Raw genomic sequence first — 18,230 nt, forward strand, 5'->3', positions numbered from 1 at the left:
TCATTATACGCCTTTGCCTTTGCTTCAGAGCACATAACTTGGGAGGCAGGCAATTATCTGATGATAATTCCCTCTAGAACATTCATTAATGCCATAATGGGACTTTCTTTAAGCAGCAGAGGATTCACTACTTTGAAGTCATCCGAATGAGAGGCAGAGCTCTGTACTGTTGGTCTCCAGGTGATATAGTGGTGTCTACTGTTGGATAGTTATTACAACTTGCTGACGCATACATCTTCGACCTCTGTTCTTCTTTTTCTAGAATGACGGTGATGTCCTTCTTCGTTCTCATCTTGAGTTGGGGATCCATGGGGCTGGAGACGGCAGCGGCTGTGGTGAGTCTCCAAACACTCATGCAAACGTTTTGCCTGACTGTCTGATTGTCCATCCTTAAGGGTTTGTGTCCCAACTCTGTAGGTTGTCTGGTTGACTCCAAGAGATAATTGCGGAAACAAATCCTTCGGGTCATCCTGATGTTATCTTGCATTCCCATAGACTACCTATTCCTAATCACTTCCTCAATGGACTGGGACCCAACTCCTGATATAAATTGTTTTCTAAAGTTTTGTTTCCATAATCAGTCGGTGCCTGTGTCCGCTAACACTGTCCATGATCTGCAAAATAGTAATTTATCAGTGCCATTGTAGAGTAAGAAACCTTAACAAAACATGCATGTAAACCTTACAAACCTACATTAGTTTTCCAGTATGGGTAAGTCCTCACACTGATAACCTTCATTCCACAACACTCTACAGCAATGTTTAAGTTAAACCTTCCCACGTATATAGTAGGAGAGGATGTGGCATTATGGCCAGAGATGCAATCTTTGTAGCCAGGGAAGCAGGTTTATAGCCTGGTGTCGGCTGAACATCCTGTGATTCTGGGCAAATCACGTAATCTCCCCGTGCCTAACAAAAAAGAACAGGATTCTGACCTTGTGTACTGTAACTGGTGCATGCCATGGAAAGCACTTCAGGGCCCCGGGGCTGAGTTTGTGCTATATAAAACTGCAAAAACAAATTCCAAATTTGGAAAATATTTCCGAAAAAAGGAAACTATAGCTTTAAAATTCCTGAACCTCTTAAGAACACCTTAGCACAGTGCAGCCTAATTGTTTAAAAGCAGGTGTGAGTTCACACCATGCTCCAAAAAAGCGACTGGAGATGATGAACAGGTGATTGTTCATTTAACAAACATACCAATGCGGAAAAACTACCCAGCAGCAAAAAACGACTCGCGGAAGGCATCTGAGGGACAAGCCTTGATATCAACAAAAAGCAAAGCAAGAGTCATTGAAAGAATCTGAGGCTCGGAGATTCCCAGACGGTAGCTCAGCCGATGCTTGCCAGGGTACAACCATTGTAGCCAGTTCTCGTGGAAAGAATATCTGCGGGCAGATTAGAGAAATGCCCCTACAACCATACTAGCTGCTTGTGGCCATTACATTATGCGTCCACATATATGTGTGTGGCCCCTCTGTATTACACATCTCTTAAGAGTAGGTGTTCCCTGATTTGCATGGGCACTTGCCCTATGAAAATAAGGGAATGACTTTGCTCACGAACTAGGCCGTATTATAGACTGAGGCTCATGGGCAGAGGACCCTGGAGAGGCATGTTATCAGTGCACCACCCCACAGATGCAAACAGATGCAAACACCCAGTGCATTCCTCTATAATGCTCTTAGAAAGGGACACAGAGGACATGTGTGCTATCCGCTATTTGCAACGCTCGCTCTTGTTTACACGCTGCCCTAGTTTTCTTGAGCGCGCTCAGAGGGTGCACAATGGCACAAACTGGAGCTGTGCACCCCCCACAATAATCCGACATCTGGATACGGATTAAATCTGTCTGCCTGGCAGCAGCAAGAATTGTGTGCAAGGCAGAAATCACTGGGGAAAGTGCGCTTAGAGACACCTTGACACGTTATCCAAATCCTACCTGACATGGAGCTGTGCTAGGGATCAGAGATCCTTGGTTGCACTGAATAATCATGATATATAAACAAAGTTCCAGAAAGGAGAATAGCTTGTAAGAAAAGAGCTGGCAGTAGGCGAAGGCAGCTAACCAAGATCTACCTAGGTGAGGGTGTGATCACTCAAAACCCACCTACAAATAGTGGTCCCACCTCCCAGACCTTTTTTCCACATGCCAGTTTAGCTTACACTAAAAAAGAGCCCTTCTTATGAGTGCAAAAACACTTTTAAAAATCACAAATGTTGTTTTCACACCCATAAAATCATTGAGAAATGCTACTTCAAAGGGTAGGAAGTGGATATTCCAGGGCTTGAATGCTCTGAAAGTTTGTGCACAAACTTACAATTTTGGAGATGTTCACAAACGTTCTTCTGATCCATTACCACCCTGAAAATGTTTTTCAGGGTGGGAATGGAAAGGTAGCATACTGAAAGTTTGTGGGGTGGTTCTTAAAAGGGAAACATATTTCCCCAGTAGACCGATGAAAAAATTTAGGAAAACGTTTCGCATTCGAAGTGAAGCATGCCGCCATGCACATTTGCACACTATGTAGGGTGGTGCTTGTGGTAGGGCCTCCATATGTAAATTCATGGGCGTTTCCCAGAAGTGTGTAGCTCCTGTAACGTTGAGTTCTGCCCCTCTCGAGTTGGAAACCTGGAGGGACTCTCTTCACAGTTCGATCCTGAGGTAGGACCTGGGAGCTTTCTTATTGATGATGGAGGAGTTCCAATATAAAGACCTGGACTGTCTATCTCACTCTTCTGAATCCCATCTCTCTCACCGTTATTTCCCTCCTCTGACCTCTAACCTTCTGTTCTCTCTTCCGAGCTCTTCCCTTCAGGGCTCTACTCTTGCCTCTTTCACTCACACCCTCCTCTTGCCTGCATCATCCTTTGTTTCTGTCATCCTCTCACACACCTTCCTCTCCTGCACAAACCCTCTTCTCCCACACCCTACTTCTCAATAGTTATTCCTCTCCCTTACACATGCTTCCTTTCTTCCTCTTTCACACTTCTCTTCTCTCAAACTCTCACTTTGCTCCTTCAAGTTACCTTGTCTGTCACCCCCTCCTCCATTACCTTCCTCTCTCTTAGGCCTCACCTTCTCAGACTCTATTGCCTCACTTTCTGTCTCTCTTTCTTTAATCAGTCCTCCCCACACACCTTCCTGGCCCCCTTCCGTTATTTCTTTCCTACCTCCCTCGCCCCTTTGTCCTGTCCTTTTTCGCTGCACACAGTTCTTGCCTCTTCCTGTATGGTGCTGACTCCAATCAACAGAGTAAAGCTGATCGTGGAAATGGTCTGAAGTCGATGTGGGTGGGAACGACAGGGGATGTCGTTCCTCTACTACATCTGCTAAAATGAATTCTTCCTTTATTTTTATCATTAAACAGTGGTGCCATGGCTCCTCTGTGAACAGGCATCTGTGGGCATTAAGACCCCCTGGATGTATTCACTGTACTGTATAGCTCCCCACTTCCTACCACCGCCTACCCTTAATCTCTGGGCTGGAACGAAGATTAATGATGCAGCGATGCCAAGAAGTAACAAATAGCAACTAGCTGCTACCACACATCCTTTTCCCAGCACATCAAGGCACCTAGGGGCCAGGGCTGGACTGGGAACCATAACCGGCCCTGGCAAAGTACTCGGCCGGCCCCCCTCCTCCTCACTCAGGGGGTTGGAGGTTCCGCCGAGCTCTTTGCCGGCGCCGGTTTTCGGCCGATTTCGGTTCAGGGATGATTTGCTGCAAAAACGGCCCTGTAACAAAAACGGCCCCCTGGGGCCAAAACGGCCTCCACCCATGCAGCGCACCGGGGGATTGCCCGGTGCTCGCTATGGCCAGTCCGGCCCTGCCATGGGCGCTCTTTACTAAAGCTGAGACGCACAGGCTTCCCTCTACACGACAAGGCAACTAAAAAAACAGAAGCAGGGGCATATTTACAAGGGGTTGCATCACCAGAACATCACTTTTAACAAAGTTCATGTGTCGCAATGACCTACTTCATATTTATAAAGTGGCGTTAACCACTTTTTTTGGCTTAACGGCACTTTGTAAATATGGTACCCTTTCACACAGATATCTGCGTAAAAGTGTTGCTGTGGGCGTTCCACTGCAACACCTATTGCTTTTTGACAATGTCCCAGATTTACACGGATCTGTCAATCTGAGGCAGCGCCATAACGACATGCAAGAGCAGGCTTTAGAATGGCAAAACGAGGAGAAATACTTTTATTTCCCCTCGTTTTTGCCTTTTCTATGTGTGCTGTATTCTGCAGCAGGCATGGAAAGAGCAAAACACCATGAATGATTGTTTATGTGCAGGAAACAATCATTCCCTGCAACGCAGGCACCCTTGCACAATCCTGCATTGGCACTAGGCAGCTAATTTTAGCACTAGCGCAAGGGAAAACACAGGTATTTGTGGAAGAGGTGTGGCGCAGCAGCCAGGGCAACTGATGCTGGACTCTTGGGATCACGGTTCGATCCCCAGCTCCGGTGGCAGGGGTCTGGCCAGCACCTTATGACTCTGGGTAATAGCTCGCTTAATCTTCCCGATGGCCCCCAGCGCCTTGACACCTTCGGGTAATTGTTCGCGCTTTACAAATACTTTTTTGTTGTAAATTCAGCGCATCCCTGTGTTCTGGATATTTGGTGCAGCTCCAAAAATTTCTTTGTACATAATCCCCGCAGTCTTTAAGCAAGCTGCGTAGTAAGACAAAACATCCTCAAAGCAAAAAGAATACAAATTATGATATTACATACGCATTTGAATGCAAGTTAGTGGGGTCTTTCGTAGTGCTTCCAGACCACTGATGTACTTTTAAATCTAAATTATAGTAAAACTAGGCCACACCCACTGAGGCATTTGAACAGAGCAGAAAATATGTCTGCCATTTTAGCCCTTCTCCTGGACCATCACAACTTTCCCAGAGACCTCAGAACCACAAACGCCTCTTTGACACTTCGACCACTAGAAACTGAGCCGAGGTTTCTAGGGTGCCTTGGGGTGTGGGAGAGGCATGAGCAGTGAGGCTGCCATTGCAAGGTTTCCCCTCTCCGACCTTCCTGGGTCACAGGGGCCAGACCCAGCACCTGTTTGTTCAGTAGCCCTGTCCTCTCAGGCCCCAATGCTGAAACCCATTGTGACAGCCCCTAGGTAAGCCCCTCGTTTAGATATGAAAGTTGTTAAAATCGATCTTGGGGCCAAAATACATGAAGTTTAAGTTGCAGATCCTCAAGCCTTTAATAAATCTTCCACAAGAATTTTGGGATCAAGAATCTTCACATAGACCCAAGTACAGACGTTCCAACAACGGACCTAGGTAGAAGACCACCCATTACTCACTCCCGCTGACAGGATTGGTGGCACCATGGCTGCCCAACTCCTGATTCTCACATTCTTTGTCCCCAATGGATCCAAGCACTCAATCCCTCGGCAAGCGACCTGGATCCCCAGAGAAGGCCTGCAAGCAACGTCACGTGGCCTCTTCTGAGGCTACCCCTGCATCCCCTTCATGGAGAACCCTCCGGGGGCTGCTGCCTTACCTTGCGGCACGATCAAGGAGCCGCTCGGCATCCATGATGTTCAGCTCTACCGTCTCTCTGCTTCACAGAACATTCTGCTTCCAGCCTGGATCTGGCTATTGCCTTAATTTGTGGGTCTGTTGTTGTGTCAGATCAAGTCTGGTCACGTGAAGTGTCTGCAAGGCTCCGCGTTGCAGTGCCTGTGGAAATGCACTCACTTGATAACATTGCTTTTGCCTCAACGAGAATTCTAGACTACTGCACACTGAAGGATCCACCATGGTATCTCACCTGTGCGTGTATCGAAATCCAAAGGTTTACCAATCACAGCAAATGGAGAAGTCCCAGCTGTGCAATGCCTTGCCTAGTATGTATATGGCATCTTTTCAACAGAATCATAGGGGTTACGAATGACTGAGTCGCAGAGACAGATAGTAGTCTGAGCAAACTCAGCTGCCCCATGGGAGACTTGGAGAAAAAGGGCAGGGTTTCTCCCTCTATAAGAAACCTTTTTTTGTCCTGTAAATTGTATTGCTTTTAATAATAAAATGCACTACAGAGAAAGTGAGGTGGAGGAAGAAACAGATTCATTCTTCGACATCCGCCCTAGGTATACAATAATGTGGCGCTTACTGATACAGATGATAAAGGCATTAACATAACAATAGACATAACTCCTGTACATAGGAAACCTTTGAAACAATATGGCCAAAGTGTTCTGAAGTCCAAGGAGCCCATTGTACGAAGCTCTTTTGCAATCACAAAATGTTTGAAAGTCATCAGTTTGCAAACGCAAAATGCAACTGCAGTCACATGCTTAACCAGAAATAAAATAGGAAAAAATTGGCCGAGGTTGCAGAAATAGAGAGGGGAAGCATTGTGAGAGGTGAGGGGAGTTCATACTGTAAAAATATAGAGCCAGGGAGAAAGAGGGTCTTTAGGTGGGTCTGCTACACACCATAGGTCTAGAAACAGTTCTGAATAGAAGCTCTTCCTGAAAACACAGCTGACAAGATGACTTCAGCTGGATAATTGCTTGCTGTTGACATATGGATTAGCCAATAGGTTCTGGGTTCAAATTCAGTCAAGGCTATCCCAACCTGTCATCATTCTGAAGTTAATCAAATTATTGCAGTTACATTTGATAATAGTAACTCTTTTTATTCATAGCACTTAGAAAGGACACAATTGTGGTATTGTGTGTTATGTAAAATAAACATGGAATTATTATATAAAGTCTGCCCGAGACCAGGGAGTATTTTCACTCTGAAAAGGGAAAACATATGTCCAGTAGAAACATTGACTGCACTGAGTGTCTATCTGATATTTGTATTCTTTCGCTTCTGATAGGTCGAAGATTGTGTTCACAAGATGCCCATCTGGGACCAGGGACTCAAGGCCTTGTCAGCGGACAGTTAACGGTCTCAGGTATAGGGATGCTTAGGCTATCAAAGGCTTTAAAACAGCAACGGGGAGAGCAGTTGGCCTGACAGTTAGGGCGGTCGACCTCGTATCTGGTGAACCGGGTACGACTCTCGGCAATGACACTGAACATCCTGTGATTCTGGGCAAATTACTTAATCTCCCGGTGCCTATCAAAAATGAATGTGTCCCCATGTAACGCAACTGGTGCTATGTAAAGCGCTCTGATACCCTATACCGGGTCAAGTGTGCGCTATATAAAACTCCGTAAAAAAAACAAAAACTTCATAGCCTCTAAATGTCATCTGTCTGTCAGAGACACCCACCTCAATGGCAGTCTGAAGTAGAGATGGTCTACAAGTCCTGTGTGCCTCATACCTCCAACAGCCCTCCATAATGACAGACATAAAAGTGTGGAAAATATAGTGAATGGAAAAAAGTCACACTTGTTTCTTCTCTTCGGTCAGTACATGTCTCAATAATGGTGGTAGGAGAGAGCCTGTTACCTCCACTGAACTTAGAGGGCCATATCATGGTGCAGAGCATGGCAGGTGCCAGGGAGCTGTACCCTCTAAGTGACTGTATGCACAAGTAGAGAGGCAGTATTCCACCATGACATTGAAAGGCGGCCGTGGAACTGTGGACAGTGCCACGCTGTGATAAACCTTGAGGAGCAGTGTTGTGTGTGTCCCAGAGGATGCTGCTTATGGGATGTGAGGATGTCACTGACAGTGTGAAGATCAATGCATCGTCAGAGTGAAATGTTGACTGGGTTCCTAAAGTCATCCACTCTGCCTCTTCCAGTTACCGCTCACAAAAACTGAATTTCTCTGGTGCTCTCCCCTGCTTGGAAACTTCAATGTTCTCTTTCGGCAGATCCTTGTTTTCCAGAACATCAGTCCCGTGGTCCAATCTTTTTCTGGTTGTCGCGAGGCTTGGAGCTTTATACCTCCTGTTATGCGTACAAATTCTGTGTACAAATCCTTACTTTTGTGTATTCAAATCAAAAAAGGCCTGAAACATCTCCTTTTTGAGAGCTTTTTCCATACACCTTCTTTCTCTTTAAGACATCCTAGAGCTCTGCCTTCCTCTCTACAGCTGCTATCCCTTAACTACTCTGACTTCTGTCCTTCTCAGGTGCCGCCTCGGTCACTGTAATTCCATATGTCTCCCACTGCTATGCATAATCCCTGGACCAAACTATGATTATTTTACCTGGTGTTACTGTTTCTAGTAATGTCCTGTAACCAACTACCTTTCACTTTATGACTTTGTTGCTCACTGTGACACAAAGAGCTCTGATGCCGTTTCGGCCTCAATGCACTATAGAACACACAAAAACAGAGCCTACTTTAGTGCTGGTGATGCCCGTGTAACAATCTTTGTTGGCGCCCCAAATACCCCCTTGACCACGGATTGCCTTACTACCACCCTCCAACAGTGCCTCTCATCTCAGAGACAATGAATCATACATTTGTGAATCAGTCAATAGGAAAAGTTACATAAGACAAAGAGGACTACAAGGTGTAGGAGTCATATGCCATCCATACTGGTAGGCGGTATATTTGAAGAGTGTTTAACCAGGAGAAGCACAAACTCAAGATTTAAAACGTAACAGTGGTTGGCTTTACTAATAAGAATGTATTTCTACCCAAATTAACCCACTTTAGCAAAATTAGGCTAATGGAAGATTGGGAAAAGGGCATAGCTTTCTAACCTATACCATATACTTTGCATGCAGCTCTTTAATGGCAATTCATAGCTCACTGCGCTACATTAGGATTATAAATTATGAACTTCAAGTAACAAAAAGGATCTCTGTCACAAAAACAGAAACCCACTGAGCTATCCACATAAAATACAGTTCTGTGATCTGCATGGTACAGGTTCTTTGCAGGCATATTAACCCTCAGTGTTACTTTATGATGAGCCCAAGACAAAACTCCGATCTTTCTCCAGCAGGAAGATTAATTACCAGAGTTATCTTGACATTTTTATTGTTGCTTGAAAACTGTTGGATATACAAGGAACTCTGCAGGGGGTGCTTTTAAAGCCCTATGACATTTCTGAAGAGAACGTACCCCTGTGCTCAGTGCAGGTGCAACTGCACCAGTCGCACCGCCCACAAACCAGCCATGCACAAAAATATGTGTATAAAACTTGCAGGAACCCGTTTGGAAGTAGGCTGAGCAGACAATTACCTTTCATCTTAAATTTGCTGTGAGTCTCCATTTGGTTAAGTGATTTTAGTACATTTGTACATCTGTTAAGCTGCTTTGTGTGTTTTGGTAGTGACTTACTTTGGGTACCACTGTTTATGACAGCATTGTGCAGACTGTGTGCTGTTTGTCTAGATCTACGTGTGATGTGGTTTCTCTCCATGTTTTATGTTTTTTTTGTCTATGTTGGTGATGGCTGATCTAGTGTGTTACAGTTTGAATCTGCATTTTCTTTTGCAGATCTTAGTGACCTCTCTGCAGTAAGCAGATGTTTGCATCTTCAGAAATGGTGTAGTTCTCTCTGATTCTTATTTCACCACATCCAATAGACCAATATCAACATGCCCAATCTCCTTATATGGATGAGGAGTTTTAGGTAGGAGTGCTATAAAGGACATCTTTTATTCTAGTGTCAGCGCCTTAACAGCACATTCTATCTAAGTGGTGTACTGTGATTGCTGACATTTTCTCAGGGTATTAATCAAAGGCTCCTCACAAGTCCTATGGATGACCCAGTCTTGAGAAATAAAATGTTCTCTTATGATATACATTAGGGTGTGGAACCAGCTGCCCATGATTGAGAACATTTTCAGCTGTTTTAAGCTCATTTGGCTTTCTTTGGTTCTCAAGCATGTGACTAAGAGTGTCAAATACCCATGGGTGAATGAATGAATGAACCACCTTCTAAAGCCCAGCAGCTGCTCCAAACAGGGGCGTCCTGGTGCTATGTTGAGATAGAGAAGTAGGGTCCTAATTCCCCTAAATAAACAGAAAAGTCTTCAAGTAACGTAATAATGTAGTGTCTGATTACACTTCTTTAAATAGGTGAGTCTTCAAATGAGTCTTAAAGACGGACTCTGAGGAAACACTACGAAGATGTTCTGGAAGAGAGATTCGCAGACTGGGACCCAAAAATGAGAAAGATCTACCCCCAGCTCTCTCTTTATGCATCCTAGTAATGCATAAAAGGTCACCAAGATTATGAAGTCCAGGACTCAAAGTCAGCTTAAAAGAACAGTTGGGGCAGATGTAAGTCCCCCTTACCTTTAAAAGACAAGTGCGAGATGGCCACATTTGGGCGTCTGGAACCCTATTAGCGTCTCCTTACTAAGAAGTATTCTTCCATCCATGGCTGTAGAAGAAAAGGCAGCATGGCTGGCGCTGGTCGCATTCTGGGCATGGATGGGCACAGACGGGCTTGCCTTTGGAGCATCAGTGGGATGCCCTCTACGCCCGTCTGTGCTCACCTCATTTTTAAATAGTCATGGGAGTTAGAGAGAAGCCCCGCCCAGGATCCAACAACTAGAGCAAAGAGGCTAAAGATGGCGTCTTTGTGTGGAGCGCTGGTATGCTAGTAGACAAAGTGCCCCAAGGAAACAGACCTGGTAGTCAGATTTCCCTTCCATCCCAATTCGGTCCAAAAAATCAAACACAGAGTCCAATTTCAAATAGTATACTTAAAAACCTCATAAAGACTCCCCGTATTCAGTGCTTTAAATGGAAAAAAAGAGTGCAGGTGCTCATTTAAATGGGACAGGTGGGCGGGGCTAGGGACGGGGCTAAGAGCAAGACATGCTGATACCTATTGACTTCAATACTAGTTGCAGCCATTTAAACCTCCTTACCTTCCTTTGCTTTCTTAATTGTGCTGTCACCTGGCTGCCTCGATCCTGTATTTGCAACACAGCAACCTGGTGAACACCAGGACGGTATACAAATGAGGCCACGCTGAATAGTTCAGAGGGGGCTCAGCTCACCAGTCACGGCTACGAACGTGCCTTGGCTGTCAGAGACAGGTCACCAGCACCAGCAGCCAATGCGCCTACCGTTTCATGAGTAACGGTACTCTCCTTGGCAGTAGAAAAAACGCCGGTACTCACAGTGCTAAAAATAAGAAGGGCCGGTACTCAGTACCTGTGAGTACCGGTCCATTTAAAGCACTGTCCGCATTGCAAACATCAGGTTTTGTCAAAATCCCTGTTTACATAAGAAAAAGAACAGCCTTGCTTACTTTCAACGGTGCGTCCGTGCTTGTCTCAGCTTCAAATAGTCATGGGAGTTAGAAAGAAGCCCCACCCAGGCTCCAACAACTAGAGTGAACATGCTCAAGATGGTGTCTGTGTGTGGAGCCCTGGTATGCTGGTAGATGAAGAGCCCCGAGGAAACAGACCTGGGAGTCAGTTTTCCCTTCCACCCCTCTTCGGCCCAAAAACTCGAACACAAACTTGGGTTGCTACCATGCACTTTGACTCGTAAGGTTGATTACACACAAGTCCCAAATGCAATTAGCTAGTTTCAGGCGCATGGCTATTATGGCTGGACCCTGCAGTCCATTCACAATGGGATCTCTGAGGAGGATTGTTGTTAGTGTCATGATGAGGTCAGCTCACATCCCAAGGTTCTAGAGCACCTTTGGGCTAGTGATCTGGATATTTCAGAGGATGGTTTTTTGGAAAGTTATTGCGTATAGCTTGACAGTTTTGAACTATGCTGTAACAAATGTGCTTCTCTTTGATGGATTCCCTTGTGTCTAACAAGAACTGAAAAAGAGCTATTTTGATTAGCTACTAGAAGCCAACTTGAATGGGTTTAACTCAATGGACTATTTTGATTGGTTGAAAGAGTAGTCAAGCAGATTGCTGAAACAGCAATCTGACTGGCCCATCTTTGATCTAATAAGAATTGCGGCAGGTTGCCCACGCCTCAATGCATTGCGTTCTCATGCCCAGAGAAGTGCAGGCAGTCCACATGCAGATACGTTTCGGCGTGCAGGCAAGAAATCCACATTTTTCTCATTCTACTTGCAAATCTGTATTTAGTGATTTATTAATTCCAATTTCACTCCACGTGCAGAATAAAAGTTTCACTTGATAACGAACTTGCTATCCCAGCCCTACTTATAAGGCAAGTGAACATGCCTCTCAGGTTTTAGAGTACTGTTTTTGCTCTCAGATATATAACTAGTGGCCTTGTGTCCAACATATTTTATAATAACGCTTTTATATGATAGTTGATGTCTTCAATAAACCTAAAAATTACGTTTATTTCTATTTCCCAATGTAGCAATACTTAATTTTCTGAGCTCGGAAGGGTGCCTGGTTCTCACGGAAGTCAGATTGTGACCGGCAGGTTACAACTGTTACCAGATGCATTATTTGACTCTACGTCATCTTTCAGAGAGGATGCCACTGGAACCCCCATCTTCCGAGGGTTGTGGTAGTCCACTCTTGACTTTGAAGTCGAAGACTGGCTGAGGGCCGGGGGTGCTAGGCCTGGCAGAGACACTGCACAGCTGTCTTCAGCCCACACTGCAGTCTTTCTCTCGCTTGACCCAGCGCCGAGTGCCTCGAAGCCTTTCATCCTCTCTCCACTGCGCTAACCTCGACGCCCGCCTCCGACCCATCCCCCCCAGGGGCCCTCGATGATGCCTGTCAGTCACAGACCTGTGGCGCATGTTAATTTAATTGATCTATTTTCTGCACCGGGTCAGTTATTCCCTCTGTCGCATCTGTCAAGATTAATTAGCATCAGAAATGAGGCTTTAATGTGGCGCTGGCTAGGCCCGAGTCACGTTCACACTCACTCTCTTTCCCAGGCCCCCCTTTCCAAATACATTTAACCCCTGTTTGACCACGCGGCTCCCCTCCCCACGCCATTGCGAGTGAACTTGAGACTACAAAGGGGCCCTTTGCTCTTTAAACGCTTTCCTCACGACACTCACCTCCCCCGCCGCACAAGGGTGGAAGGGGTTCTCAGCTATACAGCGCTGAATGGAATGAATGCATACATTGTGGCTGCCCTGAATGCCAGGCCCCGGCGGTCTCACACAGGCGTGTGGTGGTGGCAATGAGCCGTTTTTCACACAGGATCCGCGGGAAGCGTGGGGGTAGCCGAGAGCCGCTCAGTTTTCAGTCCGCTCTGCCAGTCGGACACGGGACAGGTGCAAGGGCATGGCTCACCTTCCTGCGTCACTACTAAAGCAGCATCCCTGCGGCCCTGCCGGCCCCGGGAGAGCTCCTGCCAGATTCGGAAGGGAGTGGGCGCGGGGGCGCCATGTTGATGCTTGTAAACAAAAAACCTCAGGGAGCTGAGGTTTGTTTTTAGGGGAATTCACCGGGGCAAATGCATGGGGTCGATCCACCAAAATGCCAGGGGTAGAGTAGGCAACATCACACCCCATCTGACATTTACTTTCACTCATACACACACTGTCTCTCACAAATACACTCTCACCCGCAATCACGCACACAACATACATTTAAAGGCATTTTTTTACTTAGCACAGCTGGCAAGGAGAGTCATATTACAGCTAATAGTTATCCATTTTTTATTACACTAACAGTGAATAATACAATATTATTCACTATTATTGCAATACACTTTTTATAGAAAACAAGAAAATTGGAGCCCCAAGCAACGTCCATAAGGACGTGTTGGGCCTGTGTTCCTGACACTGATTTTGCGACCCCTGAAGAGGTAGTGCTAGGGTTCACAAGGAGCAAGTCAGGGGTCGCGACTGCGACCCCTGGTGACCCCTAAATGACATACATGGGCAAAGGAGAAACTTTACTGCACTTATTAAAAAAATATCACAAAATCCATATATTTAACAGAGTACTCTAAAAGGAAACTCATGGAATATTCCAGTTCTTGCAGGCGTCACCACATATAGAAGCACTATTTCTCCACAGGGGCTCACTGCATATGTGCTTATATATTAAAAACATTTGCATCATATTGAAACACTGAGTGGGTGCATTGTGCATTTCAGCCGGTTGAAATGCACTGTTCTAACTGCCAGCTAATGTCTTTGTTGCATTGTAACGCGAGATGCACAGAACACCATAAACGTGAGCACTTTGTGCATGCATAATACTGGAGAAATGCGAGCACTTTTTGACTGCATAAGAATTTAGGAATGTGAGCCCTTTATAACACCTTAAGACTGGAGGAATACGAGCAATTTAGGACTGCATAGGACCAGTGGAATGTGAGCACTTTATGACTGCATAAGACTTTTGGGATGGAAGCACTTTATGGCACTATAAGTCTTAAGGAATGCAGGCAATTTATGACTGCATAGTACTGGAGGAATGTGGGCACTTTGTGATTGCGTAACATTAGAGAAATGTGAGCACTTTATGACTTTCTAAGACTTTAGGAATGTGACCACTTTAATGACACCATAAGACTGGAGGAACGCAGGAGGCCGGCTCTAGGGCGGTACGATCGGTGTCATCGCACCGGGCACTGACATGGGGTGGGGGTGTCATTTTTGCAAGTATCATCATTTTTGAAGCACTTGCTGCAGTGTTCCTGGCCTCGAGCAATTTTCAGGCATCAATTAAAATGTCAAGACAACTATGGGGATTAATGGTCTTTCTGGAAAGAGACCGGTGGTTTGTCTAGTGGAAGTTTTGACTCGTCCTAAGGTAGCGCAGAGGGTTAAAATGCCTGCTGCTAAGAACGTGTACCATGCAGATAAAAACTGCATATAATGTAAATAGGTCAGTGGGTTACTGCTTCTGTAAGAAAGCTCCTTTTGTTACTTGTCGTTTAAAAGTCAAAATCCTAATATAGAACATTTAGCTATTATCTGTCAAAGAGCTGTATGCAAACTGCAAGGTATGTGTTAAGCTATGTTTTTTTGTCCAGTCTTTCATCATCCTAATCTTGTGAATATGGTTCATCTGGGTGGAAAACAATTCTTATTATTAAAGAGAACCCCTAACAATGATGTTACGTTTTAAATTCTGAATTTGTGCTTTTCCAGAATAAGGACTCAAACTATATTACCTACCAGTATCGATGACATGTCACGTCTACACTACACCTTGTAGTCCTGTGTGATATAACATTTCCTATACACTGATTTACACACACATGGTTGATTGTCTCTTTGTAATGTGTGTGTGATGTAAAGTGCTCTGGCACCTCACACTGGTATGAGTGGTGCTATAAAACTAAATTAATCTGAGAGACAGTGGTTATGGAGACTGAAGGGGCAATGTTAAAGGGTACTAGGTAGGGAATCCGTGGCAGAGGTGGTCATTGGGGTGGCACCAACAGACATTGGCGCCACCAGTTCTAAAGCCGTCCCTGGAGTAATGTGAGCACTTTATGACTGCATAAGAATGGAGGAATGTGAGCACTTAATGACTTCATAAGACTTTAGCAATATGAGCACTTATGACTGCATAAGACTGGAGAAATGTGCAAACAAATTGGGCCATCACAATCCAAGACACACAGAGACCCGGCACAGAGCAGTTTTATTGTATAAGGTATGGAAAACACTCGACAGCATGTTTACTCTCTGAGTCAGACCAAGAATGTAGTTGCATTTCTGATTGCCGTTTCCTATGATGTACTGCTAGTGTGCAGGAAAAGGTATCACTGTACTCCTTTTGATCTCTGATGCCAACTCCTAGCCTGCACACAAGGCCCTTGCCAAGCAGCTTACACCATGGCAACGAGGTGTGTCCTCTGCATCTTAGGAAAATGTAAAACCCAGAATGTTTTATGTCACAAAAGAGGATGCAGACACTTGGGTAGAAGTGTGAAGGTTTCCAGCTCACTCATTGTGCCACCTGTAAGTCACAGTCTTCGGTGTGTTCCCACGCGCGCGAAGACGTGTGAATAATACAATTCCATGTGACAAACAGCCCCATCTTGTGATGTAGCAGCTCCTTCTCTGCCAGCCCGACACCATCAATAGGTGTATTTATTTAAATTGAGGCATTAGCTCAGCTGATCATGGGCGATGACTGACCATGCCCTGAAAACAGCCCTACCTTATGTCATGACGCACCAATAGCACAATTGAGGGGAATACAACTTTGACATGTGTCTCTCTCCTGCCAGAGCAGCGTTATAGCACAAAAATGGGTCGACGTCGTGCTTCCAGAGTTGTTGACCTTGTCTGCAAGATAAGCAGTGTTGTTGGTTGTGATGGCTTTGTAAATGATGCCGCTGGTTTTGAAGGTGTTGTGGGTCACCAAGTGGAGCCACTGCAGTTCCATCAGTATGTGTTCATGTGACCATATGGTTTGAGATCTTGTGTGGTTATTCATTGTACTTCTGACTTGTAAAATAACCCCTCATACTTTCCAGTGTAAGCTCTCCATAGGAAGAGATACACCAAGCAGCCAATAGGTGAGAGCGAAATACTCCTCCCGGTAGAACCAAAGCTCACTCTGCATATATTTTAGAACAGTGGTATCAATATGTCTTATAGACAGCAGTGCTGTTAAACCAGATGCTGTGCTATCCTGTTCATGTATTCTACTTAGTGGAAATTCCTATGTTTTCCCTGGATTAGACTCAACAACCCCAAGCCCACTGAAGCTGCTCATTGTTTTTGTGAGGCACACCAGCAGGGCAAAAGAGATTGCTGACAGAAGGTGCACCCAGTGTACATCCACCCACAGGAGGGGGTGACTACTTCCCGCTCATCGGTCTATGCAAAGATTGACAGTTTATGGCAGCTGACATTAAAATGAGGGTCACATGACTTTTCTTGTACCCGTCAAGATTGTATTAAACAATGTTAGGGCCTTAGGGTGAGTGAATAAACTGAGCCGTTATCTTTTAAAACAACAAGTTTTGGTTTGCAACCTCCACTCTGCCAGTTCTGAGGGGATATTACTAGCCAGCCTTTATTGTCTTTCCAGTATGCGTCCTTACTGCACTGGGGAGTCATTCCCTAACGTTCCCTAATAGGGTTGAAATCATGCACAAACCAGTGCTTAATTTGAGCCGGTGGTTTCTGGTACTGGTACACTTGATTGTCAGCACCCCCTCTAGTGATAGTCCACCACATGGTGGTGCTGTCTGCTTAATTTTGAGATGAGCACAACAACAGGGTTTCCTAAATCAATATATATTAGAGCATTACATGCCACTCACACCATTATTAAAGCTTTGTCTAGCCTAGAATAGGTTGTATGACGGAACAACAAAATCCCTAACCCTGCATACCTAAACGACGTGGTCTGAATAACGACTGTGTCTTAACCACGCATTGCTTTACCACGCATGCCATTACCATGAATTTTTGTGGTATAGACACGCATGGTAAAGGGGTATGTGTGGCTAAGGTTGCCACACCCCTCCCCACAACCCTCAGGCACAAACTTACCCCTCACCCTCCTTCCGCCCTGTGGTGGAAATACCCCTACCCCTTCCCACCCCCAAGCTGTGCACTCCCCCTGCCCTAATGCCTAAAACCCTGTCTCTTAACCCGACCCTAGCCAGTCCTGACCCAGCGCTAAGAACTGCCCCACTCTCCTCTAAGCACTAACACCTACCCCGACTACCCATCCACCTCCCCCTGAGGCCTAATACCCCAATCCCTAATTTAAAAAAAACTACCCCAACAATCCCTCAGCCCTAAAAACTACTCTGATCCCCAACCCTGAAAACTACCCTTGACCTCCCCAGCCCTGAAAACGTACCCCACCCCTGGAAACTAACCCCACCCCCAGCCCTGAAAACTAGCCCCAATCCCTCCCAGCCCTGAACACTACCTCCAACGCCCCAGCCCTGAAGCCTAGCCCTGAACCAACAGCCCAGAAAACTACCCCAACCCACCCCCAGTCCGGAAAACTACCCGACCCCCCACCCACAAACTACCCCGACCAATCCCCCAGCCCACCAAAGTGCCCGACACACCCCAGCCCACAAAACTACCCCTACTCACCCCCCAGCCCCACTTAAAACAACCCCAACCCACCCCCAGCCCACAAAACACCCCTGACCCCCGCCCACCAAAGTACCCTGACCCACCCCCAACCCACTTACCTCACTGCAGATTTTCCCTGCTTCCTGCGTTGTCTGTCCGAAGCTAGACTGCACTGAGCCCTCCAGCCCACAAAACTACCCCCTACCCGTCCCCAGCCCACACAACATTCCTGACCCATACAGCCTACAAAACATTCCAGACCCACGCCCCCAGCCCACAAAACAACCCGACCCCCAGCCTACAAAAGTACCCCGACTCACCCCCCAGCCCCACTTATCTCACAGCAGATCTCTCCCTGCTTCTGCCCGCAAGCCCTACAGCGCATTGCCTTAACCACGCAC

The 18,230-nt window shown here is 45.9% G+C and overlaps 1 protein-coding gene across 3 annotated transcripts in view; it reads left to right on the plus strand.

The window, feature by feature from the left end:
- Window positions 1-18,230, plus strand: part of TTYH1 (tweety family member 1) — a 271,334-nt gene that overhangs the window by 224,804 nt on the left and 28,300 nt on the right. For all 3 annotated transcript variants that reach the window (XM_078655064.1, XM_078655065.1, XM_078655063.1), the window contains exon 6: window positions 263-335. In XM_078655064.1, the coding sequence (XP_078511190.1) occupies window positions 263-335 (73 nt within the window). The remainder of the gene's footprint in view (window positions 1-262; window positions 336-18,230) is intronic.

Source organism: Lissotriton helveticus, chromosome 7, assembly GCF_964261635.1.
Source record: "Lissotriton helveticus chromosome 7, aLisHel1.1, whole genome shotgun sequence".
NCBI classification, from domain to species: domain Eukaryota; kingdom Metazoa; phylum Chordata; class Amphibia; order Caudata; family Salamandridae; genus Lissotriton; species Lissotriton helveticus.